At 35.0% G+C, this 20,707-nt stretch overlaps 1 protein-coding gene across 1 annotated transcript; it reads left to right on the forward strand.

Annotated features, from left to right (window-relative positions):
• Positions 1–17,324: 17,324 nt before the first annotated feature.
• On the forward strand, positions 17,325–19,662 carry LOC107479633 (uncharacterized). Its single transcript, XM_016099753.1, has 3 exons — positions 17,325–17,706; positions 18,394–18,536; positions 18,667–19,662. The coding sequence occupies exons 1-3, from the start codon at positions 17,325–17,327 to the stop codon at positions 19,660–19,662; spliced, it is 1,521 nt and encodes a 506-aa protein (XP_015955239.1).
• The last annotated feature ends 1,045 nt before the right edge of the window (positions 19,663–20,707 follow it).

Raw genomic sequence — 20,707 nt, forward strand, 5'->3', positions numbered from 1 at the left:
AGGAGTAAAATCCGAGAATGAGGCAAGGATCGGCGCCGGTGGCATTGGGGTTTGCCGTCGCCGCTTGATGCCACCGAGGAGAGGAGGGTCACAACCACCGCAAGGAGTCCGCTAATGTCACCCTCGCGAGTCACCATTCCCGATCTACAACACCATGGAGCCAGCCTCGTCGCGACGCCGCGGCTGCCAGCACGATCGTCGTCGCCGCTGGTCGTAAGAGCAGAGGTCGCGAGAGAGAGACAGAGAGCTCGCGGTGGGGGAAAAGGCAGGCGCCGCCGTGCTGCACGAAGCTATCGCCACCATTCCTGCCGCCGGTAAGCCTCGGTTAGCACCGCCGAAGCTCCGGCCATCACCGTCATTGAGGAAGCTCACCGGAGTTGTTGGCGGCTGCCGCCGCTCTACCTGGTTTTGTGTTGAGTCACGCCGTTGTGCCTGGCCGCCAGAAAACCCCGCTGCTGTCACCAAAAAAGTTTTCGATAAGGGTTTTATTTGAGGTTTCTATCCTTTTTGAATTCCGAGAATACCGTAGTCACTGCGTGTTGGTTTCAGTTGGCGCGATCAGAAATTGTTGTCGCTGCCGCTTGAGGTGGCTGCCGGGCTGCTGCTGGACCGGTTCGGAGACCATCGCTATTTTGGTTCAGCCGTTCCTTCTTGGTTCGGTAAGCGTTTTCGATTTGAAAGCTCTCTAGTTACTATTCTAGCATCATACACTAATATTTTGCGGCATAAATTGCTATAAGATTGAGAGTCTATTGTTACATGTCGCGATTAGTGTTGTTGTGGTGACCGCGGGAGTGGCTTGGAGCCGAGGTTGTGGTTGTTGGTGGTTTCAGTTTAAGAGAGGAGGTTCCTGTGACGCGTTTGGGTTATGATTTTGGCATTTTGAGGTAGGGGCGCTTTTCGAAAACTATATTTTATATATTGGAATTATTACATATGGATACTGTTGTGAGAAAATGTGTATTTGGTGATTGTATCAGCCTTATGTATTATTTGATTGTCTCGAATGATTATGGATGTTGGTTTGGTTGAATTGTTGTGCGGCTTTGTGAAATGTAATGTTTTGAAGTTGATTCTTTAAAGATTTGAAATCTGAGTTTAATCCGTTGAGGATTGATTTGAATTGAGTTAATTATTTTGATGATGTGAAAAGTCGAATGCACTTTTGAATTCAGCCTGGTTTATTTTAATTGACTTGGTTTTGGACAAATGATTTGTTATTGAGCCATTTCTTTAAAGCTTTGGAAATGAGTTAAATCGGTTGATATTGATTTGATTTTAAAATGGTTTCCTTGAGATATGCCACTGAGGCGACTGTTGGATTTAACGTGATTTTGAATTGATTTTTGGGTTCTGGACTGTTGAAAAGGATTGAGGAATGGTTTAGTTGGGACCCGAACCGGGTGGTAACGTCCAAGTTTTAGGGGAGATGCTGCCGAAATTTCTATAAAATCCGAGGCTTTATTTGAAATGTTATTTGGGAAATTTTGAGTTTAATTCCTTTCCTATTTACTTGGAGGATTATGAATTTAGGGCTTCTTTTATTATCTTTTCTTAGAACAATTATGAAAGCGATGAAGCTATGCTTTGAAAGAATTATTGAAAAGAGAATCATGATTTCTCCTTATTTTCCAAGAAAAATAGTATGTCTTTGGGTACAAGTTATTCGAAAGAGAATTTTGCTTTGAGGCTATTTTAAAAAGGTAAAACTGGTTTATGTTTTCTCTATTAAACATAAAGATTGTCCATTGGAAGAGTTTTTGTAATTTTAAAAGGAATTGGATTTCGAGTGATGAACCTCATTATTTTGACGTCTTGAATAAGATTCAGAGTATCCTTTGAACTCTAGTTTGACATAATAAAAATGATTCTCTTAGCAGTTTGAAACGCTTCAGATTTAATTATGAAATTGAAGCTGGTTTTGTTTAAGTAAAGGAAATGGCTTTGAAAGAAGTAAAGAATTACGTGACTCAATTTGGCTTAGATCCTATTTAATTACTCAAATCGGAAAGCCAAGGTTTTAATGATTTTAAATAAATTTGGCAAAACGAGTTATGTTATTCTCTCCTAAAGACTTGGGACTCTGCCGGAAAACTTTTGTTATAAAATACCATTGTTGGATGGGCGATTTTGAATACTTTGAAATAAATCCTTAACTTGCCATGGTTTTGGAAGTTTTGAAAAGAGGATGCCGAGAGTGGCATTGTTTTCAAAGGGGAATTTTACCTTGAGTAAAAGTGGCTTGCGAGCCTGAGATATCATCAAGTTTATATTGAGTATACCTCGAGTTGGGGAGACACGACAGAGGGACAGTCCAATGGTTAGCTAGCAGGACTTCTCGGGTTGGCTCTATAACTGACAGATGATATCATCAGCCACTAGGGACAGGCATGCATCATATGCATCTATGTGACATTATTTGGGTGTTCATACTGGTACACAAAATTATGATACACATTGGCGCCAACAACTTGGTATGCACAATTGTAATCTCAACTCTTTTTGACAACTTCGCACAACTAACCAGCAAGTGCACTTGGTCGTCCGAGTAATAAACCTTACGTGAGTAAGGGTCGATCCCACGGAGATTGTCGGCTTGAAGTAAGCTATGGTCACCTTGTAAATCTCAGTCAGGCGGATTCAAATGGTTATGGAGTTTTAATAATTAAAAAGATAAATAAAACATAAAGAAAAGATAAAGATACTTTTGTAATTCATTGGTGAGAATTTCAGATAAGTGCATAGAGATGCTTTATTCCTGTTGAATCTCTGCTTTCCTACTGCCTTCATCCAATCCTTCATACTCCTTTCCATGGCAAGTTGTATGTTGGGTTTCACCGGCGTCAATGGTTACCTCCCGTCCTCTCAGTGAAAATGGTCCAAATGCGCTGTCACCGCACGACTAATCATCTGTCGGTTCTCGATCATGTTGGAATAGGATTTACTACCCTTTTGCGTCTGTCACTACGCCCAACACTCGCGAGTTTGAAGCTCGTCACAGTCATCCCTTCCCAGATCCTACTCGGAATACCACAGACAAGGTTTAGACTTTTCGGATCTCAGGAACGGCGGCCATTAGTTCTAGCTTATACCACGAAAACTCCAATCTTTCAGAATGGAGGCTAGGAGATACACGCTCAATCTTAAGTAGAACGGAAGTGGTTGTCAGTCACGTGTTCATATGTGAGAATGATGATGAATGTCACGGATATCTTAGAATATCTTAGAATAAGAATAAGCTGAATTGAATAGAAAATAGTAGTAATTGCACTAATACTCGAGGAACAGCAGAGCTCCACACCCTTAATATATGGTGTGTAGAAACTCCACCGTTGAAAATACATAAGAACAAGGTCCAGGCATGGCCGAATGGCCAGCCCCCAAGTCTAAGGAAAAACGTTCCAAAGATTCCCAAGATTTTCAAAGATCAAAATACAATAGTAAAAGGTCCTATTTATAATAAAACTAGCTACTAGGATTTACAGAAATAGGTGAATGATGCAGAAATCCACTTCTGGGCCCACTTGGTGTGTGCTTGGACTGAGCATTTAGCTTCACACATGTAAAGGCTTCTCTTGGAGTTAAATGCCAGCTTTGGTGCCTGTTTGGGCATTTAACTCCAACTTTTATGCTAGTTCTGGCGTTTTGACTTTAGAATAGGACAGAGAAAGGGCGTTTGAACGCCAGTTTGCGTCATCAAAACTCAAGCAAAGTATGGACTATTATATATTTCTGGAAAACTCTGGATGTCTACTTTCCAACGCAATTGAGAGAGCACCATTTGGATTTCTGTAGCTCCAGAAAATCTACTTCGAGTGTAGGGAGGTCAGAATCCAACAGCATCAGCAGTCCTTTGTCAGCCTCTGAATCAGATTTTTGCTCAGGTCCCTCAATTTCAACCAGAAAATATCTGAAATCACAGAAAAACACACAAACTCATAGTAAAGTCCAGAAATATGAATTTTTCATAAAAACTAATAAAAAAATCCCAAAAAGTAGCTAGATCCTACTAAAAACTACCTAAAAATAATGCTAAAAAGTGTATAAATTATCTGCTCATCACATACTATACTTGGTTTGCCTTTGTGATTAAATGCTAATTATTCTACTTGCTGTAACTGTTTGTTTGTGCTTGAACTTCCTATCTGTGTTTGCATCTGGGACTTTGTTGGATTGTGGTGATTGGTTGATGGTTGGATTGTTTGGGCCTAGTGCCGTGGTTGAAATGAGATGGACCGATGATTGATTCTGATTCGTGTTTTTGGTTTGGAAAAGTATGAAATGCTAATTTGGTTCAGCATGGTTAAATCTTTTTGAAAGGCTTGAGTTTTTGAGAATCGAACAGTTTTTTTTTTGAAAAGATTTCCGACTTTACTTTTATTGTAAACCGTTGTTTTTGAAAAGAGGCATAAGACGGTTATTAATCACTGGTGCAGTTATCTTCACGTATCCTATTACAATAATTTCCAAAAACCCTCTACTGAGAACCCTTTCGAGGATGATGTTCTCATCCCCCTACATTTTTCCCCTTTCAAGATATGGGCGCAGAAGTCACGAAGAGTTTATTTATCTGTTATTGAGATGCTCTGTATTGCTTTAGATTATTATTTTTGTACCCTCGCCTTTATCTTGATATATTCTGTAAGAGGGATAGGAATTGTATTGGTTAATGTTTGTAGTATTATTATTATATATATATATATGTATATATATGGATGTCCTTGTGACGAGTTTTGTAAGTTGTATGATATCTATGGATGTACGTTATCGAATGTAGTATCTTGGGAGCAATATTGTGGTAAAAAGTTTTAAACAGGCTCATACTTTAGTATTAAATAGTATAAGTGTCATCGTAATGTCCGAGCTATCAGAGTTGCGCAGCCGGAAGCGTGAGCTTTGGTAGTTAGGGTGTTACATTATGGTACCAGAGCTGTCCTTCATGTAGAGCCTAAGGAATGGACCGACTATGCTTCAATTGCATACTCTGAGCTTTTGTCATGTATTAGGTCTTGTCAGATGACGAGAATTAGAGCTTTATGCACATGACAATCTATTGATTAACGCTGTTAGTCTTGCATTGCATAATTCCTGGTATTAAGTTTGGCCGGCTTAATACTAGTGAATTATGTATATGAAAGCACTAATGGGTTATCATAGATGATATACGAGTTTTGAGTAAAGCAAATCGCGGGCTTTGGGAACGTTGGAAACTATTTCTCGAGGCTATTCAGTTGTGTGTCTTGAATTTCGTTCAAGTCGACCTGTTCTTTCATGTCCTAACTTGAAGTTCTTGTTTGCTGATCCTTTTGAGGAGTAGTTTGATTTTTCAACTTTATTCCTCTATCCACAGGCATTCTTGTTTGATCTTAAATGCATATGCTTGTTTGAGATCCTTGTTGCATCTACCTTCCTCTGTTTGAGTTCTTTTTTATTCCTATATTCCTTGATATACCTTTAGACTGTCTTGATGCGTTGTGCCCTTTAAGTCCCTGTTCGAGTCCATTCTTAGAGAAATTGTTGATTTGGTTTTTCTCTTATTTGACAGTGATTACAGCCAGTTTTGAGATTTTTTTTATGAAAATTGCTGTTGAATAGATACATACTTATCTATATATGAAACTTTGAAGATTTCTTATACAGTTTTACAACTATTTATTTCTAATACCTCGCCTGTACTTTTACTGGTTTACGGAACTGCATTTACTTTGAATTACAATTTGACTTTCTAGTCATTTTACTATAGTTCCAATGCACATCTTCATTTGATTATGTATTTGGATATTTTTCAAAATTTTTGAAAAGAAAGGATTTACCACTTTTGTCTCGGTTGAGTTTCGTTTGATGAACTACACTTGATTTATTTTTGGGATTTAGCATACCACATTGTTTATGCCATTGCTGCTTCTTTTGAAAATGTTGGACTCATAGCTTTCTTCTTATGAACGGACTAAATTCTCTATTAAACCTTCCATCTCCATGAATGTCATGCTTGACCTTGTTTTTAATTGATCTTTTACATCTTGTGAATATTGCCATTGATCTTAGTTTTTTCTTTTTGTGAATCTCATTCTTATATGAGTAAGTTTGATTCGTTCCAAAATAGTGCATCATTTATCCTCTCATTGTCTCTACCAGAGTTTTTAGTCAAAGACTTATCCTTGAGAAATTACTAATGATTGAGTTGTCTTTTCCTACAAATTTTGTATTCTTTGGATCAATTGAAAGCTTGTTTGATGTCTCATACCTAGTGGATCTTGTTTGAACTACTTTGATTTAAGATCCTCTCTTCTATGGCTTGACTCCTTTTAAGTACATCATAATTTTCTTGAATATCCTTCTGAGATGGTGATTTCAAGTATACTTTTGGAGTCTTGTTTTGAATTTTATAAAACAGATTGAATTCTCTGTGAAAAAGTTCCAAATCGAACTTATTTTTCAGTTGCTTGGTTATAACTGAAACCATTGTCCAATTTTTGACAAAATTGATTTTAAGTTGACATGCGCTATTTTAAATGAGGGTTTGAAAAGTTTCCTTGTTTAATGGAAACCTGTTCATTTGTAATGCACCACTTGTTTCCTTACCAGATTGTAAGCAAATTTTTACCTCGGAATTTCTTTTCTAAAGATAATTTAACTTTCTCTTTCTTCCTTGCTATAAATGTTATACACGCTTGTTTGAATATGGGCTTTGAGAACTTTTGAACAAGTAATTGATTTTTCCTTGAGTTTTATGAATTACTTTTGGTTAGGTTGTGCATCTAACTATCTTTCTAAAATATTTGAGAAAATGTTTGAGCTCTTAGCCAAACTTGTGTGCACTTTGTTTTAAAATTCTACATGATCTACCTCAAGCCTAAAATTGTATCAAAGCAAAGCCACGTTTGTGCCTTTGTTACTCTCTTGGAGGAAGTTGTTGCTTAACTTTTCTTTTAAATTGCGAAGTGATTTTTCCGCAAGTTTTCAATTCTTTTGTGAACAATGCATTCGGAAGTATTTTTAATCATGCTCTTGAGTTCGGTGGCCTTTGTCTTGGGTTTGAAATCTTTTCTCCTCCAAACCTCATGCTTCTTCGACTCAGCTTGAATTTGTTTTAAAATAATGCGCTGAATTTTCTTCTTATTGGTCCTGTTGGATTTCTTTGATATAAGGGTTATCTTTGAAGTTGTCAATCGATTTATTTCTAGCAAACTTCATTGGTTGAGTGTCTTTGTTTACTTGGATTGGATACATTCTCCTAAATCTATGAGTATTATTCTTGACATGTGTCTTTCCTTTCTGAATCTGGTATCCTTCTGAGTAGACTCAAGAATTGTTTTGATATCACGTGCGACTTGTAGACGTAGTAACCCGATGCATTAGTTCTTTAAGACGTGATATGTGTATATGGAAGGTGAAACGGTAAGTGTGTAACGTTATGATGAGTTGTGAGTGTTTTGTTCCTTGCAAACGAGCTTGCGGGTGTTAGGCCCATGATCGGCTATGAGGTTGTAAAGTGATTGGTGGAGTTGGGAAGTTGAGGTTCTGAAGTAGGAACAAGATTTGTTAGCAAACGTTATGCCACTGTTTAAATACCAACATGCCTTGTAGCTTTTACCACCTCGTTTTGTGAACGCCTATCTTGGTTTGCACCCTATTTTGTAACCTCAAGTTTTAGTAAAGTCTTGAGATTATGTGACCCTGTGCATTGAGCCTATCTTGTAACGTTTACCTTGCAATCACACTCCTACCTTTGTATCTTTATGCATACGATCACCCAAGTATTTGAAAATCGTATATATGTTTATATGTGGAGATATTTTGCTTCTTTCTTAAATGTGTTCAAGAATGAACTGTTATAAAATTTCTTCGTTTTGTAACAATTTTCGAGGACGAAAATTTTTATAAGGTGAGTAGGATGTAAGACCCAGAACTTTTGAAAAAGGGCTATTATTAGCTAATTTCAAATTCAGTATTTCTGTAGCTTTAATTTCAGAAATTTCTTTATTAAAAAAAATTAGAGCAAGTTTTGATTAATTGAATTTGAAATAAATTAGGATTTATTATCCAATCTTATAATTATTGGATTATTTTCTATATTTAAATTTTAAAGCTGGCAGTTATGAAATAAAAGGGATTTTATGTGATATGGACTAAATAATCAATATTTTAATATATTGATATTGCTATTTTGGAAAATAGAGAAATTAATTATATTATTTCTAAATTTCGGATTTGGACATTTTATTGAAAGTAATTTGTAAAAATTGATGAGCAAATAGTATTTTTCGGTATACATTAGTGTTGGATTTATATTGGGTTTCAATTACTATATTATTCCCAATTTTATGTGAAATTACCATAAGGCCCTTAACCCTAATTTTCAAAATGAAACCCTAAGACCCTACAAGGTAACCCATTGCTTCCCCATGCCCCAGCTGCAGCCGAAACCCTTCTTTTTTCCTAACTCAGCAGTATCGTTTCTCTTCCATGATAGAAAGAAAGGAGAAACAAAAGGTGGGAGAAGAGAAACAGGGAGGAGAGGAGAGGGGGAGGACGGAACCGGTGGGCGTCACTGCCAGCGCGCCGTCGCGTCGTGCAGGGACGAGAGGAGTGAGATCCGAGAATGAGGCAAGGATCTGCGCCGATGGCACTGGGGTTTGCTATCGCCGCTTGATGCCGCTGAGGAGAGGAGGGTTACAACCACCGCAAGGAGCCCGCCGATGTCACCTTCGCGAGTCACCATTCCCGATCTACAGCACCATGGAGCCAGCCTCGTCGCGATGCCGCGGCTGCCCCTGCAATCATCGTCGGCGCTGGTCCACCGGGAGTCATCGTCAAAGCTGAGACACGGAGAGAGAGGGTACGCGAGTGAGGAGGGTCTGAGGGCTTGAATCTCCCGCGCCTGCTCTCGTCGGTGAAGCCATGGCCGCCGTCATAAGAGCAGAGGGTGCGCGAGAGAGACAGAGAGCTCGTGGTGGGGGAAAGGACAGGCGCCGCCGTGCTGCACGAAGCTATCGTCATTGTTCCTACCGCCGATAAGCCTCGGTTAGCACCGCCGAAGCTCCGGCCATCACCGTCGTTGAGGAAGCTCACCGGAGTTGCTGGAGGTTTCCGCCGTTCTGCTTGGTTCTATGTTGAGTCATGCCGCCGTGCCTGGCCGCCAGAAAACCCCGCTGCTGTCGCCGAAAAAGTTATTGGTAAGGGTTTTATTTGAGGTTTCTTTCCTTTTTGAATTCTGAGAATACCGTAGTCACTGCGTGTTGGTTTCAGTTGGCGTGATCAGAAATTGTCGTCGTTGCTGCTTGAGGTGGCTGCCGAGCTGCCGCTGAAACGGTTTAGAGACTGCCGCTGTTTCGGTTCAGCCGTTCCTTCTTTGTTCGGTAAGCGTTTTTTATTTGAAAGCTCTCTAGTTACTATTTTGGCATCATACACTAAGGTTTTGCGGCATCAATTACTATAGGATTGAGTTTCTATTGTTATATGTCGCGATTAGTGTTGTTGTGGTTACCGCGGGAGTGGCTTGGATCCGAGGTTACGGTTGTTGGTGATTTCAGTTTAAGAGAGGAGGTTCCTGTGACACATTTGGGTTATGATTTTGGTATTTTGATATTTGGTGATTGTATCAGCCTTATGTATTATTTGATTGTCTCAAATGATTATGGATGTTGGTTTGGCTGAATTGTTGTGCGGCTTTGTGAAATGTAATGTTTTGAAGTTGATACTTTAAAGATTTGTAATCTATGTTTAATCCGTTGAGGATTGATTTGAATTGAGTTAATTATTTTGATGATGTGAAAAGTCGAATGCTCTTTTGAATTCAGTCTGTTTTATTTTAATTGACTTGGTTTTGGACAAATGATTTGTTATTGAGCGGTTTCTTTAAAGCTTTGGAAATGAGTTAAATCGGTTGATATTGATTTGATTTTGAAATGGTTTTCTTGAGATATGCCACTGAGGCGATTGTTGGATTTAGCGTGATTTTGAATTAATTTTTGGGTTCTGGACTATTGAAAAGGATTGAGGAATGGTTTAGTTGGGTCCCGAACCGGGTGGCAAAGTCCAAGTTTTAGGGGAGATGCTGCCGAAATTTCTATAAAATCCGAGGCTTTATTTGAAATGTTATTTGGGAAATTTTGAGTTTAATGCCTTTCCTATTTACTTGGAGGATTGTGAATTTAGGGCTTCTTTTATTATCTTTACTTAGAACAATTATGAAAGTGATGAAGCTATGCTTTGAAAGAATTATTGAAAAGAGAATCATGATTTCTCCTTATTTTCCAAGAAAAATAGTATGTCTTTGGGTACAAGTTATTCGAAAGAGAATTTTGCTTTGAGGCTGTTTTAAAAAGGTAAAATGGGTTTATGTTTTCTCTATTAAACATAAAGATTGTCCATTGGAAGAGTTTTCGTAATTTTAAAAGGAATTGGATTTCGAGTGATGAACCTCATTATTTTGATGTCTTGAATAAGATTCAGAGTATCCTTTGAACTCTAGTTTAACACAATAAAAATGATTCTCTTAGCAGTTTGAAACGCTTCAGATTTAATTATGAAATTGAAGCCATTTTTGTTTAAGTAAAGGAAATAGCTTTGAAAGAAGTAAAGAATTATGTGACTCGATTTGGCTTATATCCTATTTAATTACTCAAATCGGAAAGATAGGGTTTTAATGATTTTAAATAAATTTGGCAAAACGAGTTATGTTATTCTCCCCTAAAGACTTGGGACTCTGCCGGAAAACTTTTGTTATAAAATTCCATTGTTGGATGGGCAATTTTGAATACTTTGAAATAAATCCTTACTTGCCATGGTTTTGGAAGTTTTGGAAACAGGATGCCGAGAGTGGGATTGTTTTCAAAGGGGAATTTTACCTTGAGTAAAAGTGGCTTGCAAGCCTGAGATGATTTGAGAAATGAGATCTTTAAAGCCAAGGCTGAAAGAGTTGAAACTTGATTTCAAAGTGAAATGATTTGAGAAAAAGTGATTTATGGCTTAAATGCCAATTTTATGAATTGATGATGTTGAATGTGAAAGTGCTGTTTTGTTGTGAGCCGGAATGGCTGTGTATGATTATGAGTATTGGCTGGTTCTGGATTGAACCGTGAGCCAGAATGGCTTTGAATGATATGAATATTGGCTGGTTCTGGATTGAACCGTGAGCTGGATGGCTGAGATAGATGTTGATCCATGGCTGAGAATGAAAGTATTTATGCTGAGATATTGATAAGTTGTGATGTTGCACTTCCACTATCAAAGATAAGAGTTTCTCTGGGAGAGAGCAGTGACTAGCCACCACGTGCTCCAGGTTGAGACTCGAAGCTCTTTTGACCCTATGTCGTCAAGGTAGCCGGGCACTGTGAAAACCCCAGATGAGCTCACCCCCATAAATATTCACCAGTGAGTGTGATGGATATGGATCATAATTATGATCAAGTTTATATTGAGTATACCTCGAGTTGGGGAGACACGACATAGGGACAGTCCAATGGTTAGCTACCAAGACTTGTCGGGTTGGCTCTATAACCGACAGATGATATCATCAGCCACTAGGGACAGGCATGCATCATATGCATCTATGTGACATTGTTTGGGTGTGCATACTGTACTTGGTTTTCCTTTCTGATTAACTGCTAATTATTCTACTTGCTGTAACTGTTTGTTTGTGCTTGAACTTTCGATCTGTGTTTGCATCTGGGACTCTGTTGGATTGTGGTGATTGGTTGCTGGTTGGATTGTTTGGGCATAGGGCCGTGGTTGAAATGAGATGGACCGATGATTGGTTCCGATTTGTATTTTTGGTTTGGAAAAGTATGAAATGCTAATTTGGTTCAGCATGGTTAAACCTTTTTGAAAGGCTTTTGAGTTTTTGAGAATCAAACGGTTCTTTTTTTAGAAAAGATTTCTGACTTTACTTTTATTGTAAACCGTTGTTTTTGAAAAGAGGCATAAGACGGTTATTAATCACTGGTGCGGTTATCTTCACGTATCCTATTACAGTAAGTCCCAAAAACCTTATACTGAGAATCCTTTCGAGGATGATATTCTCACCCTTCTACATTTTTTCCCTTTCAGGATATGGGCGCAGAAGTCACGAAGAGTTTATTTATCTGTTTTTGAGATGCTCTGTATTGCTTTAGATTATTATTTTTGTACCCTCGCCTTTATCTTGATATATTCTGTAAGAGGGATAGGAATTGTATTGGCTAGTGTTTTTGTAAGTTGTATGGTATCTATGGATATACGTTATCGAATGTAGTATCTTAGGAGCGATATTGAGGTAAAAAGTTTTAAACAGGCTCATACTTTAGTATTAAATAGTATAAGTGTCGTCGTAATGTCTGAGCTATCAGAGTTGCGCAGCCGGAAGCGTGAGCTTTGGTAGTTAGGATGTTACATCGACGACGATCGGAGATGCTAATGTGACCAAAGAGATTAGATAGTAGACTGGCAAAAGGAGACTTTCATTGATGTTGTTATCGTTCAGGTCGCCGTCGCACCGGAACGCTCCCTATCTGTAACTGATGGAGGTGAGCTGGTGCAAGGAAGGCATGGATTCAAATCTTATTTTCATACCCCTTTTTTTACTCTGTACATTTTGATTTGGCAGTATTTATGATGTAGAATAAGTGTTTTATTTTCAACTCAAATCTTTTTTCGTTTTTTAAATCATCAATATAGATTTTTTTCTTCTTTTGGATTTTCAAGGATATGTGATTTTTGATGCACTCCAATTTTAAAAATGATTTACCCGAAATTATACCTCTTCATAGTTGCTATAAAAACCTAAAAAGTGTGGTCCTACAATCTTACCATACGTACTTGCTAGAATTTACGTTTGCTCTTATTTTTTTCACTAGAGAAAAAAAGATTAGGCGATATGATTTGTTGGAGATGATTGCACCACCAAAAGAATGTTGGAAGATTCATATCAGAGTAATCAGACTTTGGTCTTTACCAAAATTCAAAGACCTCAAATCCATTAGCTCTGTTGAAATAGTGTTGATGGATGAGCATGTACTTCTAATTTTATTCATACACATAATTGTTTCTCTATTTTCATACACTTAGTCCCACATTTGTATGATCCTCACCCTCATAATTGTTATAATTTCAACCTCAGTAGCTTTTCTTGGGACTATTCATTTAAAAATAGAACAAGAACAAAACCTAATTCTGTATTTTTCTGCAAGAAAACATAATCTTTTCATCATAAATTGGTTAAGACAGCTATATTTAAATTGGTTTGGCTTATATATATACTCTTTTTAATTAGATGATTGATTTATGAATTAAAAGTCACTGTTAATATATTTTTACATATTTAAAAATTAAGTTTTTTACTTTTTAAGTAGAAAATGATACCTCATAAATTAATCAATACATAATCAGTCAGTATTGTAAGTTAATGGAGATTTAAAATTAAACTTCAAGATTTGTATTAAAATTTTAAAATTTGTATTCGTAACTCATTGTTGCGAGAGAAGTACATTGTAGATAAGTGACTTAACAACGATAATGTATCTTACTCCAGTCACACAATCCAAGATTGTAGGTTAAGACGAAGGATAATTTTGGCAAGAAAACAAAAAAGACTTTATGATAATAAGTTTGCTTTTTTTGTGCTTCTGGTAAGTGTTCTTTGTGAAATTTTTTGAATTTATCCTTTTTTTATGAGAAATGCAATTTAAGCTATTATCATTGCTGAGAATATTAGCTAAATAGTTTATACATAATTTTTGAAATATTTTTAATTTAGTGATTAAACAATTGTAAATAACTATTCATCTTTATAAATTTTTTTAATTCATATTTAATAAGCTATAAATTACATTAAAACTATGCAATCTTCAAATCTTCATATATTATTTAAGTTAATTAATTATTTAATATTATTTAAGATATACTCAATCATAATTTAAAATTATATACTATTTAATCTAAATTAATACATAAAACTCTATAATAACTGGAAAAATATAAATTTTGATGCTTTTGTTTAGCCGATTTAACTGAATTTAAATAAATTGTAATTTTAAAATTATATTTAAATTTAGTGTTTTATTTATTATTTAAATTGTATTGTATTTATTTTTAAGTCATGGCTTGATATATTTTAAATAATATGATATAGATAATCATTGATTTGGTTTAATAATTTTAAAAATAATTCAATAAAACTAAACCATTACATTTTTTTTAACTACGAAAGTATACTATTAAAATGATATAAAACCAAGTACGAGATTAGTTAATTGAATAATTATTATTTGTATTTCATTTATTTTTCTTGACTTAACAATGTCGAAGAACAACAATAATACAAATTTTGACGTACATAAAAATCTTCAACATATTACTGCAAGTCAAAAAACAATGTGTCAAGAAACTGGTACCTCATCTAATATTATCAGTTTACAATCAAATAAAGATAAAAATGACATTTTCCTTATTGTAATTGACTCATATTTATCTAAATTTAATTTATATCAGTTTAATGACAAAAATTTTCTATATATTTCTCATTAGTACTCATTCATAGGGAAGCAACTATCTATGTATGGTGTACACTGTGCGTCGTATGAAATTGGACAAGAAAATACTCCTCCTACTTATGTAAGACCTTCTACTTCAGAGATAAGATCTAAATTTTGAACTCTACCAACGGATCCCTCATGGACAAGAACTCCACTATCCGTGTTAACAAATAGTACGTATAATTAATTATTACCAAATGATTCATGCACCAATATTAAAAAAAGTATACTTCATCAGGAATCATTTATATAACATTGATTTATTACAATTCTAGCATATTCCAGTGTATAAGGACTCACTAATAATCTAACAGAAGTCGTTCCATAAAATTAGCTTCTGTCACACTGCGGTTCCCAAAGATCGTACTTAACAGAAAGGTAATTTAGAAAAGATGATTATCATTATTATATTATTTTCTTTTTTATAGTGTCTAATATTTAATTGAATAAAATTGAACTTTTTGTAAAGAAATTCTACTATAAATGAGATGCAAAGGAGACAATCTTCTTCTGTTGTTGCTTCGATGGCTATTAATTTGGCACAACTTTATGAAGATGTAAACTTATCAACCGTTAAGATGCACCAACCAAGCGGTGACACATAAAGTGGCCAAAATATTGATCTTCTTGTTGATTATGAAGGTAATTTTTCATTATATCAAGAATTTAAGTTAGTAGTTTGCAAGAGATATGAATTATTAGTAATACATCAATATATATGTTTGTACTATTTATAATTTTTATTGATTGTAGTTTTGAATGGTTATGATGATTCAATGTTGGATGTGGATATATAAGATAATTTTATACCATTTTCAGAAATTTTAGACGGTATGTAAAAATTTTATATGTATGTTTATTTGGATCTTTGTGTACATCATGGACTAAATTGCATCGGTATGACAACTGAGTATCTAAAGAAAGTTCATTCGATAGATATGTAGGATATAAGAAATCCTATTTATTAATGTCAACACTGTAAAGCATGGATGTGGTCTGAAGAAAGGCTTGCTAAATCCAAAAGGTCACCCCAACCAAAGTTTTTATTATGTTGTATGGAATGAAAGATCGAGCTTTCTCTACTTTATGTGCCTCCTGATGAGCTCATTCAGCTTGATGATGGAGGAGATCAAAGAAGTATTCATTTCCTAAAAAAATATAAGGACGTTTAATTCAATGTTTTGTTTTGCATCAATGGTCGAAAAAATTGACCGTGGGGTGAACAATGAGACTGCTCCTCCGATTTTTAAGCTTGGCGGTCAAAACTACCATAGCATTGGTAGCTTACTTTCTCCGGATAGTTTGTAACCAACATTTGCCCAGCTATATATCCATGACACAGAAAATGAGATTGATAATTAGATAGGCACACTTCGGTAATTTTCATGCAACCAGTCAAATATTTTAGTTATTTTTTATCTATGAGAGAAAATAACATAAATTTTATTGTGTTTTTTATTTTTTGTGCAGTTCCTTAAATGAGCGGGATAGAAAAATTGTGGCAATATTAAGAAACATGCTAGACAAATATAATAGTTTGGCAAAGAGTTTTCGCTATGCAAGAGATAGGTATCAACAAGAAAATTGCACAAACATAAAGTTTAAGTTGATTAGTAAAAGGACTACAAATGGCAGCGCATACAACTTGCCATCTGCATTTGAAGTGGCTGCATTGATTGTTGGTGATGTCGAACAACTAAGCAAAGATAGAGATATTATTATAGAGAGTCAAACAAGAAAGCTCCAATAGATTGATGTTTTCACTCGTCTTATTTAGCCTTGCAATATCCATTGTTGTTTCTGTATGTGGAGGATGAATTTCGTTTGGGTATTGCAATATCATATTCTATCTCCGCTGGGCCTACAAAGAAAAACAAAACAATCACTTTGCGATAATTCTTTGCTTTTCTACTACAAAAAAGGACAGAAGAATCTCAGTTAAATCTGATATCAAAGAGATTATTCCAACAGTTTCTGGTAGATTCTTACACAATGATGGAATCAGAGATGTTAAAATTCTTTAGGTGTAAACAACCACAGTTGAGGGTTGATAAATACAAATGTCTGTAACCTTGAATGGGATGAGATAAAAAGAGAATTGACTCCCATTGGATTTAAGGCAGAAGACCGCCCTGATATATTGTGTCGAGTTTTCAAGATAAAGCTTGATGGTTTGATTGATGACCTAAAAGAGGAAAAAATCTTTTATAAAATTTTGGGATGTAATAAGTTTGCGTTTATGCAACATCTTATTAAAATCTTATGTTGTAATGTTTTACTCATTTGTCTTTTTCAATTTTCAGATGTTTGCACTATAGAGTTTCAAAAGAGTGGGCTTCCACATACACATATCCTTTTATTCTTGAGTAACGAGTTCAAGCCATAAACACCAGATGACATAGACAAATATATAACAACTATGATTCCTGATGAAAATGAAAGGCCAAATCTACATGGAGCTGTTCAAAATTCATGGTACATGGTCCATGTGGTCCGTACAACAAGAATTCACCTTGCATGAAGAATGGATCCTGTTCAAAGTTTTATCCCAAAGAGTTTAGACAGCAAACACTCATTAATGAAGCCAGATTTCCCAAATATCAGCGTATTGATAACGGTCAAACAATGAAGGAAAGGGAATGTGTACTAGATAATAAGTTCATTGTTCCATACAATCTAGAACTGTTGCACAAGTTCGGGTGCCACATAAATGTGGAATACACATGACAAACAAGTTTTATTAAGTATCTGTTTAAGTATCTACACAAGGGCAATGACCGCGTAACAGCAACCCTATACAATACTGGTGATATGTCAGAAGGTACACAAGTTGTTGACGAAATTAGGAATCACTACGATTGTAGGTACATTTCAGCATGTGAGGTAGTCTGGCGTTTATTTGGATACGAAATCCAAGAGAAAGAACCATTTGTGGTTAGACTTCCATTCCATTTGGAGGATGAGCAACCTGTGGTTTACAGTGAAACTTCTAATGTGAATGATATCGTCGAAAGAGCAGTATCTCATAAGTCCATGTTTTTGGCATGGATGTCGGCGAACATATCATATCCCTATACTCGAAGTCTGACTTATGCTGAGTTTCCAACCAAGTTTTTTTGGAAGGACGATACTTCAAAATGGTTTCCTCGAAAGCAAGGCTTTATAATTGGAAGGTTGACTCATCTACTTGCAGGTAATGATGAGTTTATATTCAATTTTGATCTTATTTATTTAATGATTTAAATTTTAAATCTTACAGCATGTACCCTAAAATCTTACACTAGAAAATAAATGTTCAAATAACTTTCAGCAGTTATAATCTGTAGATTATACAGTTTTAGAATTGTTCTATATTTTTTAGAAAAATTAATCTTATGTGGATGTGTAGGTACATAATACTTAAAATCACATAGCCTAATCCATTTATCAAATTAAAAGTGGGATTTTAACCAAGTTTTTTCCAACAAATACCGAAGAATATTACTAACGACTTCTCTTGAATACTCAAAGAGGATGTATGAATTTTCAAGATATAAGAACAGTAGGAGGAACAATTTATGCTACGTATAGAGATGTATGCTTCGTCCTTAGACTCTTGTAGGATGACAGAGAATTCATGGATGCAATTAAGGAAGCAAGCTCGCGAGCCTCAAGATCATATGTTAGGAGGTTATTTGTCATTTTATTAACATCTAACAATATCTCAAGACCTGAACATGTTTGGGATAGATGTTGGCATGAACTCCCAGATGATATTTTGTATCGACAGAGAACCGTGATGAACATAAGGGGTGAGTTTTTATTAATTGCAATTATAAAGTTCTTCATTATTGATCATTTTTAGTTTGATTGAATTTTTACAGTATCGTATAATATGCAGAGTTAACCATGTCATATGATGAGATTAAGCAGTTGTGCTTAATGGATATAGATAAGATCTTACATTCCTCTAGTAAAATCTTGAAAGACTATCCTCCTATACCTTTAACAACTGAAGTTGATAGTTCTTTGTTAATCGAAAGGGTTATCAGGAAAGAGCTTAACTTTAATAGGGATGATTTAAAGAAAAATACCTTAGACATGTTAGCCATCACAACACCTGAGAAGAAATATGCATTCGATAAAATTGTTACAGTTGTATATTGTGATGAAGGTTTTTTTCTTTGTGTATGGCCATGGGGGTACTGGAAAAATATTTATCTGGAACCTTATGTCTGCTGAGATTCGCTCAAGGGGTGATATTGTGTTAAACGTTGCTTCAAGTGGTATTGCATCTTTACTTCTTCACAATGAAGCGCTTGATAAATGCTTAGGTGATATTATGAGATTTTATCCAACATATAACAAAGATTTGCCCTTTGGAGGAAAAGTGGTTGTACTAGGTGGAGACTTTAGACAAATTCTTCCTGTCGTTCCACGAGGATCGAGACAAGATATCGTTCATTCAATCGTGAATTTGTCTTACCTTTGGAAGTTTTGTCAGGTGCTCAAACAAATAAAAAATATGAGACTTTCTGTAGAGATGACTGCTTCAGATCAAGATGAGATAGAGCAATTTGGTGAGTGGTTATTGAAAGTTGGTGTTGGTCTAATAGGTGACAATATGGATGGTGAATCTGAGATATGTCTTCCAGGAGATATTGTTATTCCTTCTTCGGACCAGGCATTTGATGAGTTGGTTCATTTTTCTTATCCAAATATTTTGGATAACATGTCCTTAAAGGATTTTTTCAAAACAAGAACTATACTGGCTCCCATGCTGGAGATCATTGCAGAGGTCAACAACCATCTTATGGCTATCATTCCTGGAAGAGAAAAATTATATCTTAGTTCGAATTCGATTGGTATGGATGAAGGGAATATGGAGAGTCAACTAGATCTCTATGGTCTTGAATTACTGAATAGCATAAATTGTTCTAGTTTGCCTCCACCTAAATTAATACTTAAGGTTGGTGTTTTAGTGATGTTACTGAGTAATATTGACCAATCCAGTGGTCTTTGTAATGGTACAAGGCTACAAGTTAGGAAGCTTGGAAATCATGTCATAGAATGTGAAGTCTTAACGAGTAACAATGTTGGTCATATTGCTTTGATTCTAAGAATGAATATGGTACCAATAAATGAAACTCTCCCAGTTAGATTCCAATGAAGATAGTTTTCTATAATAGTATCGTTTGCCATGACAATTAATAAGTCTTAGGGACAAACTTGATCTCATGTTGGATTTTACTTGCCCAAACCAGTTTTTACACATGGCCAACTATGTGTGGCACTTTCAAGAGTTAAGAGTAAGAGAGGTTTAAAATTATACTTATCAATCACGTAGGAATGTCTGCAAATTCAACCAATAATGTTATTTAGAGAGAAGTCTTTAAAAAAATAGGATTCTAATGTAAATATTTTAATTTTATTTTAAATTCTGTATCAATATATAATTATTTTACTTTAAAAAAGTGTAAAATAATTATTACTCACTATTTTTAAGTTAAACTTTGATTTTGATAATAATTTTACAAATTTTTTAAAATAATAATTATTTTATGTTTTTTTTTAAATATCCAAGCATATAACTTTTTTTCACTTTTATAAAATTTTTCGTGCTGAGCACGGGATCATACACTAGTTTTATATAAAAATAAATATGTTTCCTGATTGATTCTTCATTGAAGTGTGAATGTTCTCATTACATCAAGTTCATTTTGTATTTTTCATTTTAAATCGTTATTGACTTTGGGTTCTAATTATTGATGTTGGCATGTTGCAATAGTTTATATATGTTGATTGAGAATTAGAGCTTTTGTGATGTTGGTTGATTTATATATGTGCAATGGATCTAACTATTGATGTTGTAATGGTTTGCTCAGTTTTTTCAATAAGTACTTTATATATGGTTTGTTTAGATTTTTCAATTTTTTAAGTATAGGTGCTTTAAGAAAAAAAAATTGTTGTAAAATCTACCAAATAAACGAGTAATTGATAAAAGAATGAGATCCTCTTCTAATATATATGACCTTTTATAATGATAAAATAAAAATAGAAGGAATAAAATTTTGTATTTTTATATTAGAAATAGAATTTAATATTTATCCTAATAAAATTAAATAATGGATTAGTTATAATTAATATATTTAAATAAATAAAACAAATCAAATAAAAATATTTTTAAAAATTAATCAAATCAATTAGTTAATACA

The sequence above is a fragment of the Arachis duranensis genome, chromosome 3 (genome assembly GCF_000817695.3).
Source record: "Arachis duranensis cultivar V14167 chromosome 3, aradu.V14167.gnm2.J7QH, whole genome shotgun sequence".
In the NCBI taxonomy this organism is placed as follows: Eukaryota; Viridiplantae; Streptophyta; class Magnoliopsida; order Fabales; family Fabaceae; genus Arachis; species Arachis duranensis.